General features: G+C 39.3%; 1 protein-coding gene across 3 annotated transcripts in view; it reads left to right on the top strand.

Annotated features, from left to right (window-relative positions):
* TEX11 (testis expressed 11) overlaps window positions 1-19,616 on the top strand; it is a 363,973-nt gene extending 344,357 nt beyond the window's left edge. The window contains exons 29-30 of one of the 3 annotated variants that reach the window (XM_023634526.2): window positions 18,520-18,684; window positions 19,355-19,616. In XM_023634526.2, the coding sequence (XP_023490294.2) occupies window positions 18,520-18,684; window positions 19,355-19,426 (237 nt within the window). In that variant the 3' untranslated portion in view covers window positions 19,427-19,616. Of the gene's footprint in view, window positions 1-18,519; window positions 18,902-19,354 lie in introns of those variants that run through there. The other 2 variants (XR_002805590.2, XM_023634525.2) reach the window with 2 other exon arrangements.
* Window positions 19,617-23,484: the final 3,868 nt, after the last annotated feature.

The following is a 23,484-nucleotide window of genomic DNA, read 5'->3' as shown; positions in this document are numbered from 1 at the left end:
TCAATTATTTTCCCATTTTTAAAATTTGGTTCTTATTGAATTCTAGGAGTTCTTTATGTATTCTAGATACAAATCCTTTATCAAACATGCAGTTTATAAATATTTTCTCCCAGTCTCTAGCATGTCTTTTCGTTTTCTCAATGGCATCATTTAAAAAGCAAAAGTTCTGAATTTTAATGAAGTCTAATTTGTCAATTTTTTCCTTTATGGGTCATGTTTTTGGTCATGATAAGAAATCTTTGCCTGTCCCAAATTTACAAAGATTTTCTCCTATGTTTTCTTATGGAAGTTTTTATACTTTTATCTCTTACGTATAGGTCTATGATCCCTTTTGAGTTAATTTTTGTTCATAGTGTGAGGTAAGGATCTAAATGGTTTCTTGTTTGTTTGTTTTTCCATATGGATATCCCTCCTCTGCTGTTTGACTTTGGTTTTCTCATTTGTAAAATGGAAATCATACCTGCCCTGACTCCCACACCAAGGTTTTAAGGATCACTTGAAATAATAATGTGTTGTAAACTTTAACAGCCCATACACATGTTAGGTAGTCTTGTTATAAGGGAGCTAAAAAACATTAAGAAGGTTAAATGGCTTGCTTAAAGTCACACAGAAAGTCATTATTTGATTCCTTGTTAATATCCAAAGATCCTGAGTCTGCTCTGCACTCAACTGCTTCTTCATTTACAAATATCTGCAAACCATAACAGATAGTGGAGCAGTACAGCAGGGTGACACCTGGTACAAACTAGCATCCACTTACAGAAACCTAAAATTCTGGAGCTGTGTGAACTTAAGTTTAAAAAAAACTCTAATATTGAACATTTTGGATATATAGTTTTTTACTTTCTTTTGCCAAGAAGAGAAAATTCCATTTCTAAGTCACGAGCCTCATCTGGGCCTTCAGATGTGTTTGCCACAGTAACTAATACAAACTAAAATTACATTGTACTATAAATCCAAATTGATTGATTTTCATAGTCTCTCTATAAGGCCAAAACTGCTCTGAGCATTTTTTTTGTTTGTTTTTGCCACTTTTATTCTATTTAATATATTACTGTTCCATCTCTCTGGCTCTTGGGTTGCCTGATAGAGAGCTTAATATTTTCCTACTTTTTTGACAAGTCTCCTATCCATTATTGCTCATCCCCTGAAACATGATGGGATAGTTAGCTTTTTATGCAGCATTAATTTAATAACCTTCTTGGCTCTTTATATATATATAAATATATGAATATATTTAATAATATATAAACATAAAATATATATAAGTAAAATACTGTATATAGTATGTATACATATATGTAAGTTTATATATATAAGTAAAATAGTGTATGTTGCTTTTTCCTGTTTATGCTATGCATCTCTTTTGTTTTAAATTCTTGGGAGTAAATTCTGCCCTTGTTTGACTTTTCTAATGACCAGTCACTCCTTCATTATTTATTGAGCAGATAACCTTTATCAAGTGCCTCCATACAGTGGCAAAATGGCTATTGCACAAATATAAAATTTCATGTGTCACAGTATCATGCTTTACATTTGACAAAGCATTCCTACATCCATTATTTCGTACAACTCCCCCTTCATAGCCATTCTTTGAAGTAGGGAATGCTGGTATTAGTATCCTTGATTTATAAGTGAGGAAATTTTTAAGATTCAAAAAAGTCAAGTTACCAATTTGCCTAAGTTCATGTGGCTAATGAATGAGCGTCAGGACTAGAACCCAGGTCTTCTGACCTCAATTTCAGGGCTCTTTCCACCAGAACACACGTCTTCTTTACCTGCTCTTGCTAGGAAATTTCAGTTCAAAGGAGAGGCTCAAGTCGGTGTTCAGAAAACCTCACATGGATCACCTGGATTACATTGACTGACTTTAGGTAATGAATTAGCCTTGCATCCTTGGAATAAACCCCACATGGTCATGATATATAATTCTTTTTATATATTGCTGAATTCTATTTGCTGGTATTTTTGTTAAAGATTTTTCATCTATATTTATTAGGGATATTGTCTGTAGTTTTTTTGTGTAGTCTTTGTGTGGTTTTGGTATGAGGATAATACTAGCTTCATAAAATGAATTGAGATGTGTTCCTTCCTCTTCTAAGTTTTTGAAAAAGATTGTGTAGAATTATGTTAGTTCTTTTCTTAATGTTTGGTAGAATTCCCCAGTGAAACTATCTGGGCTTGGAGATTCTTTTCCAGAGTTTTTAAATTCCAAATTCAATTTTCTTAATAGTTATAGAGCTGTTCAAATTATCTGTTTTATATTGGGGGAGTTGTGGTAATTTGTATTTTACAGTGAAGGGACACATTTCATCTAAGTTGTCAAATTTATGTGTATAGGCTTTGTATTATTCCCTTATTATTATTTCGATGTGTGCAGGGTCTGTAGTGATATCCACTGTTTTATTCTGATGTTGATAATTTATGTCTTCCCTTATTTCTCTGTCACTCTTGCCAGAAGTTAGTAAATTTTACTCATCTTTTCAAAGAACCAGCTTGTCCATTGATTTTCTCTATTGTCTTTGTGTCTTCAGTCATGTTGATTTCTGCTCTTTATTATTTACTTTGTTCTCTTGCTTTGCATTTAGTTTGCTTTTCTTTTTCTGGGTTCTTGAGATGGGAACTTAGACTATTAATTTGAGGCTTTTCTTCTTTTCTAATGTATACATTTAGTGCTGTAAATTTCCCTCTCAGTGCTGCTTTACCTGTGTCCCACAAATTTTGCTATGTTGTATTTTCATTTTCATTTACTTCAATGTATTTTTTGTTTCCATGAGACTTTCTCTTTGACCCATAGATTACTTAGAAGTGTGTTGTTTAGTTTCTAAGTTTTTACAGATTTTCCTATTATCTTTCTGTTATTGAATTCTAGTTTTATTCCATGTTGTCAGAGAACACAGATTGTATGATTTCAATTATTTAATTTTTTTGAGATTCATTTTATGGCCCAGGATATGATCTATCTTAGTATATGTTCCATAGACACTTGAAAAGAATGTGTATTCTGCTGTTGTTGGAAGGACTGTTCTATAAATGTTGATTAGATCCCGCTGGTTAATGATGTTGCCAAATTCTTGTATATCTTTGATGATTTTCTGGCTAGTTCTATTTAACAGGCATGTTGAAGTCTCCAACTATAACTGTGGAATTGTCTAGCTCTCCTTTCACTCCTATTGGTATTTGCTTCACATGTTTCATGACTCTGCTGGTGGATGCATACACACTTATGATTGCTCTGTCTTCTTTGTGGATTAACCCTTTTATCATTATATAATGTCCTTCTATGTCTCTGTTAATTTTCTTTGCTCTGAACTTTACAATTACTAATACCAATATTGCCACTCTTGCTATCCTTTGATTAATGTTTACATGATATTACTATTTCCATCCTTTTACTTTCAACCTCCCTATAATGTTATATTTGAAGTGAATTTCTTGTAGACAGCATATCGACAGCACAGTTTTTAGTCCACTTTGCCAATCTCTGTCTTTTAATCAGTGTATTTAGATTACTGATATGTGAGGGCTTGTCTACCATTTCAATTTTTTGTTTTTTGCTTTATTTGTTTGTTTTGTTCTGTTTTTCATTTATCTCTTTTCTCTTTCCTGCCTTCCTGTGGATTACTGGAACATTTTTTTTTTTGAGGAAGATTAACCCTGAGCTAACATCTGTGACTATCTTCCTCTATTTTATATGTGGGACACCTGCCACAGCCTGGCTTGATAAACAGTGTGTAGGTCCACGCCCAGGATCCGAACTGGCAAACCCTGGGCCACCAAAGTGGAGCGTGTGAACTTAACTGCTATGCCACCAGGCTGGCCCCCTACTTGAACATTTTTTAGGATTCCATTTTGCTTCATCTATACTGTTATTAAGTGTATTTCTTTGTACAGGCTTTTTTTAGTGGTTGCTCTAGATATTATACTGTGCATGTGTGTAAAACTTATAACTATCTACTGCTATCATCGGGTTACCAGTTTGAGTGAAGTACAGAAACCTTACCTGTCTTTACCCTCCCCCACTTATAATATAATTGTCATAAATTTTCCTCTGTATACATTTAGAACCATATGAGTATTATAATTTCCACTTCAACCTTCAACCATAATTTAGAAAACTCAAGAAGAGAAGTAAAGCTTATTGTATTTACCTATATAAAAATATAATTTTACCATTTTCTTTCTTCCCTTTTGATAGTCCAAGGTTTCCTTTCTTTCTTTCCTTATTTTTTTTTTTTTTTTTTTGATGAGGAATATTGGCCCTGAGCTAACATCTGTGCCAGTCTTCCTCTATTTTGTATGTGGGACACTGCCACAGCATGGCTTGATGAGCAGTATGTAGGTCCTCACCCAGGATCCGAACCCATGAACCCCAGCCTGCCAAAGCAGAGTGCATGAACTTAACCACTATGCCACCAGGCCAGCCCCCCAAGGTTTTTTTTTTATTGTTTCCTTTCTGTTTAGAGAACTTCCTTTAGACATTTTTTTAGAGTAGGTCTGTTGATAAACTCTCCTTTTATCTAATAATGTCTTGATCTCCCCTTCATTCCTGAAAGATATTTTGGTTGGTTATAGGATTCCAGGTTGATGATTCTTTCCTTTCAGCACTTCAAAAATACTGTGCCACTTCTCTCTGGCCTTCAGGGCTTCTGATGAGAAATTTGCTCTTCTTCACCTTGTTTTTTCCCTATAAGTAAAGTGTTGTTGGGGCTGGCCCTGTGGCCGAGTGGTTAAGTCCACGCACTCTGCTGCCGGCGGCCCAGTGTTTCGTTGGTTCGAATCCTGGGCGCGGACATGGCACTGCTCATCAAACCACACTGAGGCAGCGTCCCACATGCCACAACTAGAAGGACCCACAACGAAGAATATACAATTATGTACTGGGGGGCTTTGGGGAGAAAAAGGAAAAAATAAAATCTTTAAAAAAAAAAGTAAAGTGTTGTTTTTCTCTGGCTGCCTTCAATATTTTTTCTTTGGTTTCAGTTTTCAGAAGTTTGACTGTGATGTGTCTTGAGGTGGATTTCTTTCACTCAGCTTTGTGAATCTATAGGTTTATGTCTTTTGCCAAATTTGGTGAGTTTTGGGACATAATTTCTTTAGTACTTTTTCATCCTCACCTTCTTTTTCTTCTCTTTCCATCTATTCCAGGAATCTGATGACAGGAATGTTAGAACTTCTGTCATTTCCCTCAAGTCCCTTGTGGCTCTATTCTCTTATGTTTCCAGCCTATTTTCTTTCTGTCATTCAGATTGGGTAAATTCTATTATTCTAGCTTTGAGTTCACTGACCTTTCCTCTGCCTTCTCCATTCTGCCATTGAACCTATCTGTAGAGGTCTTTATTTCAGCCATTGGATTTTTCAGTTCTAAAATTTCCATTTGTTCTTCTTTATATCTTCTGTTTTTGTTTGAATTTATTTTTTGCTGAGACTTTCTATTTCTTTGCCAAGGCTTTCTATTTTTTTATTTTTTGAAATATGTTCATCATTGTCCACTGAAACATTTTTATGATGGTTACTTTAAAATCTTTGTCAGATATTGTAGCATTTCTGTCCTCTTGGTGTTGGCATCAATTGATTGTCTTTTTTCAGTCAGTTTGAGGTCTTTCTGATTCTTGGTATGACGAGTAATTTTTTTATTCAAACCTGGACATTTTCATATTATGTTATGACACTCTGGATCTCATTTAAACCTTCTGTTTTAGCTGGCTATCTCTGACACTGCTATGGCAGAGGAGGAGTTCAGCCTTGATACTTCCAGATGGAAATAGAAACTCAGGTTCCCGACTTGGCCTCCAATGATACTCAAGGTGGAGGATTCCTTGTTACTGCTGGGTAAAGATGGCGCCTCACATGGTCTCCACTAACACCTTGGTGGGGGCGGCCTCATTACATGCTGTGTGACAGTGAAAGTCCTGCCTCTCCACAAGTGTTTGTAGATTTATTCCTCCTCTGACACCATTCCAGCAGGGAGGGAGAGGGGCATCTTGTTACTCCGGGGTGGGGGCGGAAATCAGGCTCCACTGATGCCTCAGGTGGTGGGAGAATGCCTCATTACCAGCCATTGGGTATGAAAGTCTCATCGCCCTAGCTGGCCTTCTCTGACACCACCTAGACAGTGGTTGGGGTACCTCATCACACCCTCACAAGGGTGGAAGTCAAGGCTCCCCACTTGGCTTTTGCTGGAGTGGGTGGGGCTGGGACCACATTTTTTTCTCTGATGTTCGGCTGTAATAAAGCAGTTATTGTCTAAAGGTTTTCTTTCTTGCATTGCTCCCCTTTTCCTGGTCCTTTGCCTAAAGAGAGCAGACTTTTCTTGGAGTTTTTAATATGTCTGTACCTGTTGGCGTATCTAGCACCAACTCTGGGATGTATAAAGCAAAGGGAAAACCCAGGGAACTCACCATTGTGTCATTCCTTGGCCTCAAGGTCCCTAGCCAGTCTTCCTTCTTCTCTCCACCTTTCAGAGTCTTCTTATGTTTGTTTTATGAATAACGTCCAGGGTTTTAGTTGCACTTAGCAGAAGAAATAGGGATAAGTACATCTACTCCATCTCATAGAAGTAGAAGTTCCCTGGTTCATTTTTAAGACCATACAGAAACATAGATAGTGGGAGGGAAACCCTATACTTACAGAGGAGAGACAAACCTAACCCTCACAACTGATCTCAGTCACAAAGAGTCACACAGTCCTGTTGTGTAACCAAGAAGAAGCCCAGAAGAAAGCAGCCTCTTTTCTTTTACATGGGAAGCTAAGGTGGTTCAAACTACTGAGGTACATTCTCTAGTCATTTGCTCTTCAAAGTGTGGTCTATGGACCAGCAGTATCAGCACCGCTTGGGAGCTTGGTAGAAGTGTAGAATCTTAGGCCCCAGCCCAGACGTACTGAATCAGAATCTGCATTTAAACAAGATCCCCAAGTGACTTGTATGCACATTAAAGTTTGAGAAGCTCTGCTTACTCATTTGTCAATATCATCTTTCTTCTCTTCTTTGGTCTTCTGGTTCAACTGGCAGAATTTCTACTTCTACCAATCATCTTATATTAGCTTATAAACAAGACTGTTGGGATCTAAAGGAAATGAAAGGTAAAGTTCCATTCATTGACTGATAGAATTTAGAACTGGAAATTAATGATCTTTGAGGTTACCTAACCCAACCTTATTATTTTGTAAATTGAGGCACTGAAAGATTAAATATCTTACACAAGGTCATACAACTACATAACAGCAAAGCTGAGAATTGAACCCAATGTTCTTTCTTCATAGCACAATGGCCCTTGGGTTTTCCTTCATCTAAATCTTCCTTTTTCCAAGCTTCACATCTCCTTGAGACTGGAATTGAGGTTCTTACAAAGACATCTTTGAGTCAAGCTTTGATATTGTGTCTCTTCTGGATTTCTGTAGTTAGTTTGCTGATTGGTCTCTAGCTCTTTCTTCTCTTCTCAAGTTTTTCCTTTGCATCCCTATCTAATATCTCCCCCAAACACAAACTTGGCTCCCTTTTTCCAAAATCTCCTTTTCCACCAAATCTCTAATAGCTCTGTATTTTCTAAATCTTTACCCTCACTCTCAAGGCTATCTATAACCTCATCCAACCCAAAAAAACAAGATAGGGTTTTCCCCACACAATTGTAGGCAATATTCTCTTTATTATCAACCTTCACCTCTTCTCCCTTCTTCCTTTTAGAACAAAGCAGGATCTTCCCTCAAGACAACATGTACCTCACTAATCATTTTTGTGGAGGTCTCACCTTCTCACACTCCCTTTTTCTCAGCAGAAGAAAGAACTAAATTACCTGGATCCTTGCTTCCTGGTGTCACTTGCACTTTTTACACACCATCTTCCTGCTACTTCTCTTTGCTTAAAATCTATATCTTCTGTCTCTTAATCATCAGTCTCGTCATGAACTGGCACTTCCTGGGCCAATTTGTCGATCATTGATGACTTCAGTTTATTATCCTAAGTGACTTTGGCATCCATGTTAGCAATTCATCCACTTCATAGTTTTTTGCCCTCCTTTAGCCAATGTCTGTGTCCCATATCAGCTCCACATCCAAGATTAACTCAGACTTTTTCTACTGACTAATCTCTCTTACTTCCCCACACCTATTCTCTACTCTCACTTTGACTTCTTCAAATAACTTAACTCTTCCCGCTCTCTTATAGTCCAGTCTAACCACATTTCTTTTTTTTTTTTTTTTTTGGTCATGCCTGCTGTTTCATTTTTTCTACACCTAGTGACTCACCACCATCAGTCCTTCTCCTGGTCTTGAACAGAAGACTCACTAAAGAAAAGCACAGAACCATCCAAATTTGGGACCGTACAAATTCATGCTGTTAAGCTTTAAATGAGTTCTTATCACTGCTCAGAAATCCTTTCGTTCCTATCAACTTTTTTGCAAACTCAAGTAAAGTGGCGGCTTCAAGCCTTTTCTACTCTCATAAAAATACTTTCTTAATCTCAAAACAACTTAGACCTACCTCACGATGACTCCATTAGATGGTCTCATCATATCTTTTTTTTCCTTCTTCTCCTCAAAGCCCCCAGTACATAGTTGTATATTCTAGTTGTAGGTCCTTCTGGCTCTGCTATGTGGGACGCCACCTGAGCATGGCTTGATGAGCAGTACTAGGTCCGCACCCAGGATCTGAACCAGCAAAACCCTCAGCCACCAAAACCCTGGGCCACCGAAGCGGAGCACGCGAACTTAACCACTCAGCCATGGGGCCAGCCCCTCATTATATCTTTTAATTGAGAAGATCAAGGGCATCAAGTACGAGTTCCCTCACTGGTCCATGTTTCAACCATAACATTCTGCCACTGTACCTATTTACTCATCTTAACTCTTTTCTCAAAAGAAGAGATATTCCCTAGTTAAGAACACAGACTTTGGAGCCAGACTGGCAGTTCAAATTCTGGCTCCACCCTTTATTAGCTGTATGGCCTTGGTCATATTACCTAACTCTGTAGGCTTCTGTCTCCTCATCTGTAAAATAAAGATAATAATAATACCTATCTTTCAGTGTTATTAGTAGTATTAAATAAGTTAATATATGTAAAGTACTTATAGCAGTGTCTAGCTTATAGTAAGTACTATAAAAGTGGTAAGTATTAGTATTACTTTTTATCTCATACCATCCATAAAAATAAAGTTTGAAAGAAAGAAAGAAGAAAATCCAAATGGATTAAAGCGCTAAACATAAAAATCAAAGTTATAAAAGTATTAGGAGAAAACAGAGGAAAATATTTTTTGAATTATGGGGTGCAGAGGACCCATCCAGAAGCTGTTACAGGAAAAAAATGGATTCAGTTACATACATTAATAAATGACTCAACATACTGCAGAAAGTTTTAAAATAAGCCACAGGGGGCTGGCCCCGTGGCCGAGTGGTTAAGTTCGCGCGCTCCGCTGCAGGCGGCCCAGTGTTTCATCGGTTCGAATCCTGGGCGCGGACATGGCACTGCTCATCAGACCACGCTGAGGCAGCGTCCCACATGCCACAACTAGAAGAACCCACAACGAAGAATATACAACTATGTACCGGGGGGCTTTGGGGAGAAAAAGGAAATAATAAAATCTTTAAAAAAAAAAAAAAGTTAGCTACTGCTACAAATCGTAATAAAAATGATAATATTTAAAAATAAAATAAAATAAAATAAGCCACAGACTTGGATAAGACATTTGTAACATACTTAAATTAAAAATCAATAAGAAAAAGATTACCAACACTAGAAAAAATAGGCAAAAGCTATGATTAGGTCAGCTACAATAGAAGACATGCAACTGGCTAATAAACATATGCAAAAGTTGTTCAACCACACAATTAATCAAGGAAATCTATATAAACAAAAATACATTTCTTTGTCAAAACATCAGATGCAAATATCTGGAGAGATTTTCATCAAGTTAGAGAGTATGCTTGGGATAACATTAAACATATAGAGTATAACCAGTCAAGGAGCACTCAAGCAAGAGTGAGTGCACCTGGCTTCTAGTCTCATCTGTGCCAAAAACCTACTGTGTGGCCCTGGGCAGATGGCACTACCTCTCTTGGCCTCAGTTTCCTTATCAATAAAATGAGGTTTCTAGAGACTTCCCCTTCTGGAATGGCAGCATGAGAATCTGAATGGATCTGCTCCCCAGCAAAACAATCATAACTGGTGAAAATTATTTTTTAAAAAACAAACTTTAAAGTCTCTGGAAATTGTCCTAAGAGAATACAGAAAATGAAGATCTATTCAAGAAAATCTACTAAATCCTGGTAAGAACCATGAGCGTCTGTGGCACTTGAGCCATGACCCACTCCCTTCCTGTCCCTCCTCTAGCTCAGCCTGATGGAAGCTCCACTCCAGGCAAGTGTGACCAAGAAAACGATCCTCCCACTCCGTCAGCTCCCTGTCAAGGGATATGGTATCTCACAAAGAACAGCAGGCTGCCAGCACTTCCCATTCCACCTTGAGCTCCAAGTTGCAAAGGCTAAATTTCTGGCCAGTACGGCCTAAAGAATGAGGCCTTCCTTCACCCATCCTCCACTTGTATGGCAGAGGATCTACCTCAGGCAAGTCAGACCAAGAATATTGGAACCCTGGTTTCCCTTGCCCCAGCTAACTCTTAGGGCAGAGGTTCCACACCCAAAGAGGCAAGTCAAGAAGACCACCCTACCCAGCACCCTGCTTTTAAAGCAGAAGTGTCACTCAGAGAAAAGGGGTCCACTGTCCCCCCCCAGAGCTCGGAGTAGGGGGCTCAGATTTTTCCCTGGGGGAAAGGCAATCTGTAAGAACAGAGAGCTTCAAAGTTCTCTCCAAAGGTACTGACTTTACTTGAAACCGGATGTGGGGAAGCTCAAGCCAAAGAATGCTCTTGCAAATAATGGAGATTTGGGTGGTAAGCACTTAAAAGGAGGATAGTAGTTCTATTTGAACAACAAGCTAACTCACAGACCAGCTAGATTACCAGAACGAACCATGAAAAGAGACAGCTAATAAGAGCTTTACTGGAGTCAGAACAAACCTCAAAGACTTTCCTCAAAGACCACCTCTGCAAAGTAGCCTGAATTTAATTTTTTTTTTGAGGAAGATTAGCGCTGAGCTAAGTACTGCCAATCCTCCTCTTTTTGCTGAGGAAGACTGGCCCTGAGCTCACATCCATGCCCATCTTCCTCCACTTTATATGCAGGACACCTACCACAGCATGGCTTTTGACAAGCGGTGCCATGTCCACACCTAGGATCCGAACCAGCAAACCCCGGGCCACCGAGAAGCCAAACGTGCACTTAACCGCTGCACAATTTATATCCCCAGGCATTGCTGAAAACAATACAGCAATCATTATGCAATTAGTGGAGTAGCTGGGTGTGATACCTGCAGTCAGACAGCTTAATAGAGACATCAGAGAAAGAGAAAGTCAAAGAGAGCCCTACGAAACCCTGTCATCCCAGGGTGACCACGTGCATAACCAAGGCTGTGTTGTCTGAGAGGCAACCTAAGAAGTTTCACATGTGAGGGAAATAGACTTTGCTAAAATAGCCCAGTCAAGTTACTAAAGAAATAAATACACAAAAAACAACAGAAACAAGCCCCAGGTTGGGGGGACTCAGTCTCTAGATTTGCTACAATATGTTACCTAAAATGTTCATTTTTCATCAAAAAAATATGAGACATGCAAAGAAACAGGAAAGTCTGACCCATGCACAGGAAAAAAAGCAAGCAACACAAACTATCTGGGACAGGACCCAGATATCAGATTTAACAAAGATATCAAAGCAACCATTATAAACAGGTTCAAAGAACTAAAGGAAACTATGCTAAAAGAAGTAAAGAAGGTGTGACGGCAACGTCTCATCAAAGAGAGAATATCAATAAAGACATAGAATATTTTTTCAAGAATCAAATGAAAAATCTGAAGGTGAAAAGTACAATACGTGAAATTAAAAATTCACTAGAGAGGCTCAACAGTAGATTGTTATAAAGCTACTGGCAGAACCCAGCTGTTTCAAATCAGCAAATTTGAAGATAGATGGATAGATTATGCAATCTGAAGAACCAACATACACATGGCAAGAGTATCAAGCATAGGAGAGAAGGAAACAGAAAAAAATATTTAAAGAAATAATGGCTGAAAAATTTCCAAATTTGATGAAAAACATTACACATCCAAGCAGGTCAACGAATTCCAAATAGAATACACAGTTATCCACACACAAAAACATAATACTAAAAGTATTGAAAGCTAAATACATGGAGAAATTTTGAAAGGAGAGAAAAAAGCACTTAGAAAGGAGCTCCAGTAAGATTAACAGCTGACTTCTCATCAGAAACAATGGAGGCCAGAAAGCAGTGGCATATTCAAAGTGATGAGAGAAAACAACAGTTAACCAGCATCCTATAACCAGCAAAATTATCTTTCAAAAATGAAGGTGAAATGAAGACATCACCAGATAAAGAAAAACCAAGAGAATTTATTGCTAGCTGCCCTGCCTACAATAAATACTAAAGGAAGTTCTTTAGGTTGAAAGCAAGTGATTCCAAACAATAATTCAAATCCAAACAAACCGAAAAGCACCAGTAATTATGTAATTATAAAAGACATTATAAATGCATGTTTCTTCTCCTTTCTTCTCTTAACTGATTTAAAAACCAAATGTATAAAACACATTATATAATTGTTTTGTTTGGCTTTTAACATAGAAAAATGTAATGTAAAAATCACAGCACAAAGAAGGCAGGTGGGAGCCTGTTTTGGAGTAAGGAAATGACACTAGAGAATAACTCTAAGCCACAGGAAGAAATGAAGAGGACCAGAAATGGTAAATTAGAAGGTTAATATAACAAACTATGAATAGGACTTGCATTCCTTACTTCTCTTAGTTTCTTTGAAACACATAAAATTATATAAAGTAATTATAACTATTTTTGTTGAATTGTCTATTTTAAAACTTACTACAAAGCTACAGTAATCGACACAGTGCAGTACTGACATAAGGATAGACATAGATCAATGAAATAGAATTAAGAGTCCAGAAACAAACCCTCACATTTATGGCCAATTGATTTTTGACAAAGTTGTCAAGACTTCAGTGTAAAAGATTTTTTTTTAACAGTAGTTCTGGGACAAGCAGATAGCCATGTGGAAAAGAATGAAGTTTGGACTCCTACCTCACTGTATACAAAAATTAGCTCAAAATGCCTCGAAGACCTAAATGTAAGAACTAAAATTATAAAAACTGTAAGTACATATAAACTAAAATTATAAAACTCTTAGAATTATATATAAAACTAAAATTTTAAAACTCTTAGAAGCATAGTTTTAAATCTTTGTGAACTTGGATTAGGTAGTGGTTTCTTAGAAATGACACCAAGAGCACAAGCAATAAAATTAAAAAATAAATAAATTAGATTTCAGCAAAATTAAAACTTTTCTGCAAAGGACACCACTAAGGAAGTGAAAAGACAACGCACAGAAAAGCAGTAAACGTTGGAAATCATATATCTGTTAAGGGACTTGTACTTAGAATATATAAAGAACTCTCATAACTCAATAATATAAAGACAACTAAATTTTTTTAATGGGCAAAGGATCTGAATAGACATTTCTCCAAAGAAGATGTTCAAATGACCAATAAGCATATGGAAAGATTCTTGACATCATTAGTCATCTGAGATAGGCCAATAAAAACACAATGATCTACCACGTGACACCCACTAAGATGGCTATAATCAAAAAGATAATGAGTATGGACAAGGGTGTGGAGAAATTGATACCCTCATACACTGTGTGATTGTAAAATGGTACAGCTGCTTTGGAAAACAGTCTGGTATTTCCTCAGAAGGTTAAACATAGAATTACCACATGACCCAGGAATTTCACTTCTAGGTATATACCCATAAGAAATGAAAATATATGCCAAACAAAGACTCATACACAAATGTTCATATCAGCATTATTCATAATAGCCAAAAATGGAAACAACTCAAATGTCTATCAACTGATGAATGGACAAACAAAATGTGGTATAGTACTGACACATGCTACAACATTGATGGACCTGGAAAACGTTATGCTAAGTGAAAGATGTCAGTCATAAGGCCTACATACTGTGTGACTCCATTTATCTAAAATGCCCAGAATAGGCCAATCTATGAGAGAGAGAAATTAGATTAGTAGCTGCCTAGGGATGGTGGGGGCCTGTATTGGAGGAAATGGGGAGTGACTGCTAATGGGCACACGGTTTCCTTTTAGGGGGATGAAAATGTTCTAAAATTGATTGTGGGGATGTTTGCAGAACTCTGTGACTATACTAAAAACCATTGAATTGTACACTTTAGGTAAATTGTATGGTATGTGAATTTTATCTTAGTAAAGCTGATGTACACAATATTCACTTCAGGAACCCTGTGGAGAGCCTAAAAAGACAGGCATTTGTGTTCCAGAACACCTACAATTTTGTTAGATATATGTAGGACTGCCATATATATGAAGATGTTGAGGACAGAGAAAACTGGCTTCAAATATGAGCCCCAGAAAGTCATAAGAGCAAACGCCTCTGTTTGCTGGCATTGATTTGCATTTCACCTGGGCAAGTCTATGTCATTTTGGGGTGAGTAACTGCATGGATGCATTTTTTTTTAATTAAAGATTAATGTTTCTCCTGAGCAATGCTGGACATGAGGGCAGCGAATGCAAATGAAAATAAAATTCTTCCAGTATTCCCTAACTCACTGAATGACACTATCAGTCTTCCAGTTGCCAAGCCAGACATCGAGGACTCACCCTCAACTCCTCCCTTACTCCCATTTCTAATCCATCACCAAGTCCTGTTAATTCTACCTCCTAAATATCTCAAATTCATTCACTTCTTCCCATCTTCCACCATCAGCAACCCAGCTCAAGTTATCTTTTGCCTCAGCTACTGCAGGAACCTTTTAGCTGGTCTCCTTGCATCTCTTGCTTTCTTCTATACGTTTCTCCATCCAGCAACCAGAGTGATCTTTTAAATTTTCAAATATGTGCGACCTTGCTTAATCTTCTTCAGTAGTTTCCCATTGGTCTTGACCAAAATCCTGAATGTGGCCTACAAGGCCCTGCTTACCTGTCTGTCCTCATTCTGAGCCACTCTTTCCCTGACTGTTAGCCACCCCGCACTCCACAAGGCCACTAATTACCACCTCCTAGACAAATTTGATGGCCTCTTTCTTTACCCTGGCTTTCATTATTGACCACTGTCTCCTTAGTGAAATTCTCTTTTCCTTTGTCCTTTATTTTCTCACCACGCCTCTGTGTTGTCTTTTCCCTCTTACCACACAACTATGAATGTTTCCAATATTGCTCTATTCTTTCCTTCTCTATATTCTATACTCTGTTTTAAGTGAATTGATACACTCAACTGTTACCTGAACTCCAGTCCATATCTGCAACAGCCTACATGATATCTCCAGTTACCTCAATTGTAACATGATTAAAATAGAACTTATCATTATCTTGATCTTTTATCCCCAGAAACATTTCCTTCCATTTTCTTCTTTGAATCATATCAGCATTGTCTCAGCCACTCAAACTATGTACTTTAGAGCCATTTCCAACTGACCTATCCTTCATTCCCCATATCAAATCAGTTACCAAGTTCTGTTGATTCTTCTTTAGAATGTTTCTTACATCTTTCCATTTCCATTGTCACTATTTTGTTTCTGACCCTCGTCACTTCATTCTTAGACTCTTAAAACTTCATTTAAACAGGTCTAACTATCTGTGTTTCCTCACACTTAGGTCCTGGCATTTCAGTCTTCTTAAAATTCTAATTTCATCCTATCACTTCCCTTCTCAAAAAGTTTCAGTGACTTCTCATTGCCAGCAGAATAAATTCCAAAATCTGTGGCCTGAAATGCAAAACCCTTTACACTCCAGTCCAACGTTTTACAAATTACATCCCGCAAGATGTTAGTAAACGATCTATATACCCTAGCTTAAGCAAAGTTACATGGTTTCCTTACTATAAAACTTCCTAGAACTTTTAATGAACGAACTACTGTGCATTATAACACTCCAAGAGGGTGTATATAGCATGCAGCACTTCCAAGACACATTTGACTAAAGAATTCTATTTTTATTGACCATCTGTTAACATTTTCCATGACACTAGTGTTCTGAGGAAAAGCTTTAGGAACTGCTTAGGTAGCCCCATCCTACATTTCCAGTCCTATTTCCCGTTAATTTCCCTACATAAATTGTCTGCTTAGGCCAAACAACTATTAATCTCCCTGAGACATGCTCAGTCTCAAGCACAATCCAAGTCTTTATTTATTCTGTTCTAACCATATGGAATGCCTTTCTCTTTCTCTGTATATCTGTAATTTTTTTTGAGATATAATTCATATATCACAAAATTCACAATTTTAAAGTATACAACTTAGTGGTTTTTAGTATATTCACAAAATGGGCAACTATCACCAGTATCTAATTCCAGAACGTTTTTATCACCCCAAAAAGAAGCCCCACACCCATTAGCAGTCACTCCCCATCCCCCTGCCCAAAGCCCTGGCAAGCACCAATCTGCTTTCTGTCTCGATGGATCTGCCTCTTCTGGACATTTCATATGACCTCTGTGTATCGAGATGCTGTTCATCTACCCTAAGACCATGTCTGTTCAGTCGTCTGTTCAGTCATCTGTTCATTCCTTCAGTTAAAATCACAACGCTGTCAGACACTGTGCCAGGCTGTAGATACACAAGGGTAGATGACATTCCACCTTCAAGGAACTCCCAGCCTGGTGGAGGAGACAGACGATACAGTGTTGGAAGTGCTGGTGCAGTGCTGCGAACAAAGTGCCGTAGGATAAAGCGCTGTGAATAATGAATTGTGGAGAGTCGGGGAAAGCCTCACTGAGGAGGCAGCATTTGACTGGATATTGATTCATTTGTTCACTCTTTCATTAATTTCTTCATTCAGCAAACACCTATTGTGCTCCTATCATGGGCCAGGTGCAATGCTGGACTCTGAGGATATAAAGATGAACAGGAAAACTTCCCTGCACCTCAAGGAGCTCGACAGTCTGGAGGAGGAGATAAATATATAAACAGTTTCAAAACAATGTGATATAAGTTTATAGAGGAGTGTAAAGCTTGTTATGGGAACAGAGAGAGAGAAGTAACTAATTCTGCTTGTGAATTTGAAAAAAAGTAGAGGTTTACCAAGTGGACAAGGATGGGAGGTGGCATTTCAAGCAGAGACCAGACTTCTTCTGACTGTGCCAGCCTAATGCGTGTTTCTTCTACTGAACTAGAACACCTAATGCATGTGTCACTCTCACTAGCCCTTAATCACATACTCTGTGTGGTCCTCTTTATATGTGGATGCCTTGTCTCGCCAAAGGCACTATGTGTCCTTTAGGACAAGAGCTTTGTCTTGTCCCTCTTAGCACCCTCCTCATAGTGTTTCATGCACAGTAATTTTTATAGACCCAAATGAGTGAAAGAATTATAGCTGAGACGAGGTCATGGACGCTCTCAAGAAACTGCTGCCTAAGTCTTCTACCACATTTCCCCCTCCAGGGGCCTGAGACCTGTCGAGTAGATGAAGGGCTTTAACATGGAACGAGCACGCGAATGCCCCCTTCGCGGCCCATCTCCTATACACATTCTGAGAAAGTATCTCCTGAGACTAATCCTTGTCACTATTGGAAAACCTTGTGATCAGCCATGTTAAAGACCACTCAGAGAGAAGGGGCCATCTTAGAAATGTGCCCTTTGTTCATGGCTAGGTAAATATTGTCAACACTAAAGATTAATATTTTAAAAAATTACAATCAATTGACTTTAAGTAAAACAGATTACCCTCATAATCTGTTTTCCCGGACAAGGAATTCTGCCTCAAGACTGTAACATAGAAATCCCGCCTGAGTTTCCGGCCTGCTGGCTTGCCCTACAGACTTCAGACTCAAGATTGCAACATCAACTCTTACCTGAATTTACAGCCTGCTGGCCTACCTACGATTTCAAACTTGCCAGCCCCCGTGATTGTGTGAGCCAGTTCCTTAAAATAAATCTTTCTATATATTTGCAAAAAATAAAGATTAATACAATTTCTATTCCAAAAACAGACTGATTCAGGTCAAGGAAATTAAGAAATTCAATAAAACTGCTTCTTGATAACCTTGTCTGAAAATTAGAGGTAGGTTTTGGGGAGATAACTGACTGAGGACAGCACCAAGGGAAGCCCCAAACAGGATACAGGATTTTCTCCTGCTTCAGGGAGACCAGGCCTCAGTCCAAGAGGGCCTCGTCGCTTTTCCAGTTTGTATGTCACTTCATGAAGTCTTGCTGTGGAGCGTTCTACAGCTGACCAAACCTTCAAGGTGCTCACCTGCTACTCTCCAGGGGCAGGGCACTGCTCATGGGCCCTGTGGCTCCTTCCTTGGTGTTAGCAGAGCACCATTGTTTGTAAAATAATAATGGGATGCAGCACTGATAGTCAGTGCCACATGATTGTGACCATTCTAACTGTAAACCCACTGCTCTTGGATTTCAGGAAGGCTACCCAGAAACGGAGATTCTCTGGCTGATGGTCAAGTCCTGGAATATTGGAATATTTATGTACGGCAGTAGCAAGTATGTATCTGCTGAAAAATGGTGCAGCCTGGCATTGCGCTTCCTTGACCACCTTGGCTCCCTCAGGAGAAGCTATGAAATTCAGGTGAGGAGGGAGATGGCCTGGGTGGACGGCATGACTCGGGCGGCAGCGGGGTTCTACCGGGGCTCTCAGTGGGACTCTACCTTGCTTGACTAGGAAAGGATCTTGATTGTCGTTCCTCTCAGTGGTTCCAGAGAGCTGCAAGAGTTAGGGGACTGTAAGTAGTAATTTCTAAGAGTAGAAACCAGGAAGGATGGTGAACGTGGGGGAATTGAGGGCTAGCAAATGGAATCTAATTAAGAGGAATGCCAAGGGTGAGCGCTGGAAAGACACATCACTGTCACTGCTGGTGCATGTAGGGAAGGATTGGCCTCTGAGCAAACGCGACTGTTTAAAAAGGCATTCTCTCTAGGAACTAGTCTGAGTTTCAGACTTGTGGGCCATTAGCTAACCAGGAGAGGCTCTGGGGAGAAAAACTCTTATTACCAAGTAAGAGCAAAGGATCTTTTATGTTTTAAGTACCTTCTCCCTTATGATAGCCGCCTGTCCCTAGTAAACGGACCTCATGTGATGGGATCCCTCTTCCCCAAGAGAGTACTGTATTTTCTCCCCAAAGTGGCTCCTCAAATCTCGGAAGGTAAGGGTTAGACTCGCTAGCCATCACCGTGGGTCCGGGACGCTTCCCCACATTTCCTTTCCTCTGAAGGAATCTATTTGCTATTCTCTTTCCCAGATGAATGTTCTGTATAGCCAGCTTGTGGAAGCATTAGATAAAAACAAGGGCTCACTTTTTAATAAAGAGTGAGAACCACTGGAACAAGGCATAGGAGCAGGCAAGCTGACAGCAACTTGAAGAAGATCTATGGTCCTGAGATGTTGAATATTTAAATTCTTGCGAAACTTTCTCTTGAGCTTTTGTTTCTCTTTTCTCAGGCCCTATTTTCATGTTGTTAAATGAAATTTTCTAAAATAAAAGTATTTTGGCTTTTACTGTTGCTTTTACTGCTCATTTCTGAGGACAAATGAATTTCCCAAAGTGCCAAGAAGTATATATATTGAAATAGCCCATGTGAGAGCAAGATGATTCATGCCCCATGTGAACAAAAGGGAGTGTTCACCTCGGTCCAACACAGGGTGCCTTTTTTTCCAGAAGTGCTCAAATTCCCGATACCTGAAAATGACAGAGAACCACAGGCTCTTCATCAGGAGGACCTTAGCGGTCTTTGGGCATTGATCGGAGTCCTGAAATCTATGACATCCTTGAGAATCCAGTCTCTATCAGAACATATCCGATGACAGGGAACTCCTGAGATAGTTCAATCTACCTTTTTTGCTAATTGGTAAAAAGCCCTTCCTCAAACTGAACAGAAATTAGTCTCCCTAGAACAAGTGTGCTTTCTCTGTCCCAGATGCCCTTTGGAGACTGAAGACAGGAGTCAGGCCCCTCCCTGTCCTCTTGGCTTTTTCTTCTTCCAGTTAAACCTCCTCAGACCCCACACCTGTTCCTCACAGGACGTGGTCACCTCGCCTTCCAAGAGCGGTGAGCTCTGACCCACACAGAGCTCAGCAGCCGCTTTCTGGCTAGACCTGCACTGGTGCACTGCAAGACCACAGTGGCTTTTCTTCCCCAGCTGATTTATATTAACATTTTTTAACTTTTGATTTTGAAATTGTTTCACACTTACAGAAAAGGTGCAAGTAAGCACAAAGAATTGCCATAACCCTTCACCCAGCTTCCCCATTTGTCAATATTTTACCATGTTGCCTTATTGTTCTCTCTCTGCGTTTCTTTCTGAACCCTTTGAGGTTAATTTGCAGACGTCTTGCTCCATTACTCCTTAGTACCTCAGTGTATTGTTCCTAAAAACAAAGATACTCTCTTACATGACCACAATACAACCATCAAGATCAGGAAATGAACAGTGATAGAATTCTACCATCTAATCCACAGACCCCATTCGAATTTCACTGATTGTCCTAATAAAATCCTTCATAAAAGTTGCATTTAGTTGTCACGTCTCTTTCATCTCCTGCAGACTAAAACAGTTCCTCAGTCTTTCTTTACCTTTCATGACCTTGACATTTTTGAAGAGTAGAGGCTAATTATGTTGTAGCATGAACCTCACTTTGGGTGTGTCTGATGTTTCCTGATGATTAGATTCAGTTTTTGCCTTTTTGGTAGGCATACCACAAAAGTGATGTGTTCTTCTTGGTGTAGCACACCAATAGACATACGGTGTCAATTTGTCCCATCACTGCTTAAAGTTAAGGTGGTGTCTACCAGGTGCTTAGTGATTAAAAAGTAATTATGAAGTACTTTGTGAAAGATACTTTGAAACCAAATATTCTGTTCCTCATTAAACTTTCACTCAGTAGTTTTGGCATCCATTGATGATTCATGCCTGAATCTGTTTTTACTATGATGGTTACTAAATGTTAATTTTTTAATTTCCATCATTCCCTCTTCAGTTATTAGTTGGTGTTTATTAGGTAGAGCATTTTCTTCACCCCCACTTATTTATTCATGTTTTTAAAATGTTTTAGTACAGGGGCCAGCCCCGTGGCCTAATGGTTAAGTTCGCGCGCTCTGCTTCAGCAGCCCAGGGTTTTGCCAGTTCAGATCCTGGGCACGGACATGGCACCGCTCATCAAGCCACGCGGAGGCGGCATCCCACATGCCACAACTACAAGGACCCACAACTAAAAATACACAACTACGGGGGCTGGCCTGGTGGCACAGCAGTTAAGTGCGCACGTTCCGCTACGGCGGCCTGGGGCTCGCCAGTTCGGATCCCGGGTGTAGACATGGCGCCACTCAGCAAGCCACGCTGTGGTAGGCGTCCCACATATAAAGTAGAGGAAGATGGGCACGGATGTTAGCTCAGGGCCAGTCTTCCTCAGCAAAAAGAGGAGGATTGGCAGCAGTTAGCTCAGGGCTAATCTGCCTCAAAAAAAAAAAAAAAAAAAAAAAAACACAGCTATCTACCGGGGGGCTTTGGGGAGAAAAAGGAAAAATAATAAAATCTTTAAAAAAATGTGTTAATACTACTCAGCCATAAAAAAGGACAAAATCGTCCCATTCACAACAACATGGATGGACCTTGAGGGTATTATGTTAAGTGAAATAAGCCAGATAGAGAAAGACGAACTCTGTATGACTCCACTCATAGGTGGAAGTTAAACATAGAGACAAAGAGAACTGATTGGTGGTTACTGGGGGGTTGGGGGTAGGGCACAAAGGGTGAAGTTGTGTACCTACAACATGACTAACAATAATGTACAACTGAAATTTCACAAGGTTGTAAACTATCATAATCTTAATAAAACAAAAAAATGTTTTAGTACAGACTAATGGATTTCTATTTAGTCAATGACATAATCCACTATTATCATTATTTTTCTGATCAAAGCTGGTTCCTCTGTCCTTTTGACATGTCCCCATCATTCTTTGAAAACCTCCTTACTTTGTGACCCAATAACATCTTCCAGGCTCATCTTGTACTTTCCTGCCCCAGCACTGGAATCAGTAATTTCTCCAAGGATCCCTGGTTTCTTTTAATGGAGAATGGTAGTTAGTGCCCAAGATCTGGGTGCTAGGTGTACTCATTGTTACTGGGATGCTATTATTTCTAGGTCCTCTCAGTGGACAGAGCTAGGAAATAAGTGTGTGTGTGTGTGTGTGTGTGTACATGCATATGAATTTATATATGTATATATATATATATATATAGACAGACACACACAGTGTATATAAAACTGAGTTCATACTGATAACTCCATTTTGAATCCAACACCAGAGGGTTTATTCTAGCCTTCCTTCCTTTCCATATTTGCAACTCTCTCTTCCAACATTGAGAAACTTGGCTCCTGTTACCCTCAAATATTCACTTATTTGCTCAATATCCCTGTTTGAGGACAATCTCTCAGGCATGCAGCTGTCTCCTCAATCCTAAGCCTGCCATTCTGACCATGAGGGCTGTCCCTTAGGCCTGAGCCCTGGCAGACACTCTGGCCAAGTCTTCAGCTGAGCAAGCAAGCAAGCAAGCTGAGTCTCTAGCTGAGCGCCCACCAAGGGAAAGGGCAAGGGACCGCACTCACATTTAAGCAGGCATTTCATATTGTTGACTCACTGGGCTTACTGTTTAGTCTCCCTTGCCTTCACTTTGGTTTATTCCTACTTAGCTTAGAGAAGTCAGCTCAAGTGTCAGTTCCTCAGAGAAACCTTCCCTGACCAGGTCAGGTTCTCTTGTCATATGCTCTCCTAGCACTCTGTTTTATTCTTCACAGTCTGTAAATATGTATTTCTTTATGGACTGAGTTGATTAATATCTGTCTCCCTCAATAGTCTTAGTTAAGTTCCATGTGGGCAGACAGTATGTTTGCCTCACCACTGTATATCCACAGTGCCTGGCACTTTCAATAAAGAGTTGTTGAAAGAATGAATGAAAATTTCTAAGTCTTTTTTCATGCATACTGCCATTAATTAATGTCTCAACGCGTATTTCCAGTTTTTTTCATCTAAGTGCATTTATCATGATTTAATTGCTCTTGCCAGTTGTTCTTTTTGGAGAGAGGCTCTCTTTATTATGTTGTTATCCCTCTCAGACCCATGTCATCTGTATATTTTGTCAGCATGTCATCTAATGTCTTTATCCAGATAAATGATAAAACACACTGAATAGGAGTGGGCTGAGACAAAGCTTGGGAACATGCCTTGCAGTCCCACCTCCAAGTTCATTCATTCGTGCAACAAATTCTTCCTGAACACTTTCTGCTCTGCGCTGGACACTGTTAGAGGTACTGGGGATAAAGTCATGAGCAAAGTAGAGGACAAGTCTCTCCTTTGAGGAGCTTCCATCCGAG

This window comes from Equus caballus, chromosome X (genome assembly GCF_041296265.1).
Source record: "Equus caballus isolate H_3958 breed thoroughbred chromosome X, TB-T2T, whole genome shotgun sequence".
NCBI lineage: Eukaryota > Metazoa > Chordata > Mammalia > Perissodactyla > Equidae > Equus > Equus caballus.
Note: the sequence above shows the minus strand (reverse complement) of the source record. Positions and strands in the feature narration are given on the sequence as shown.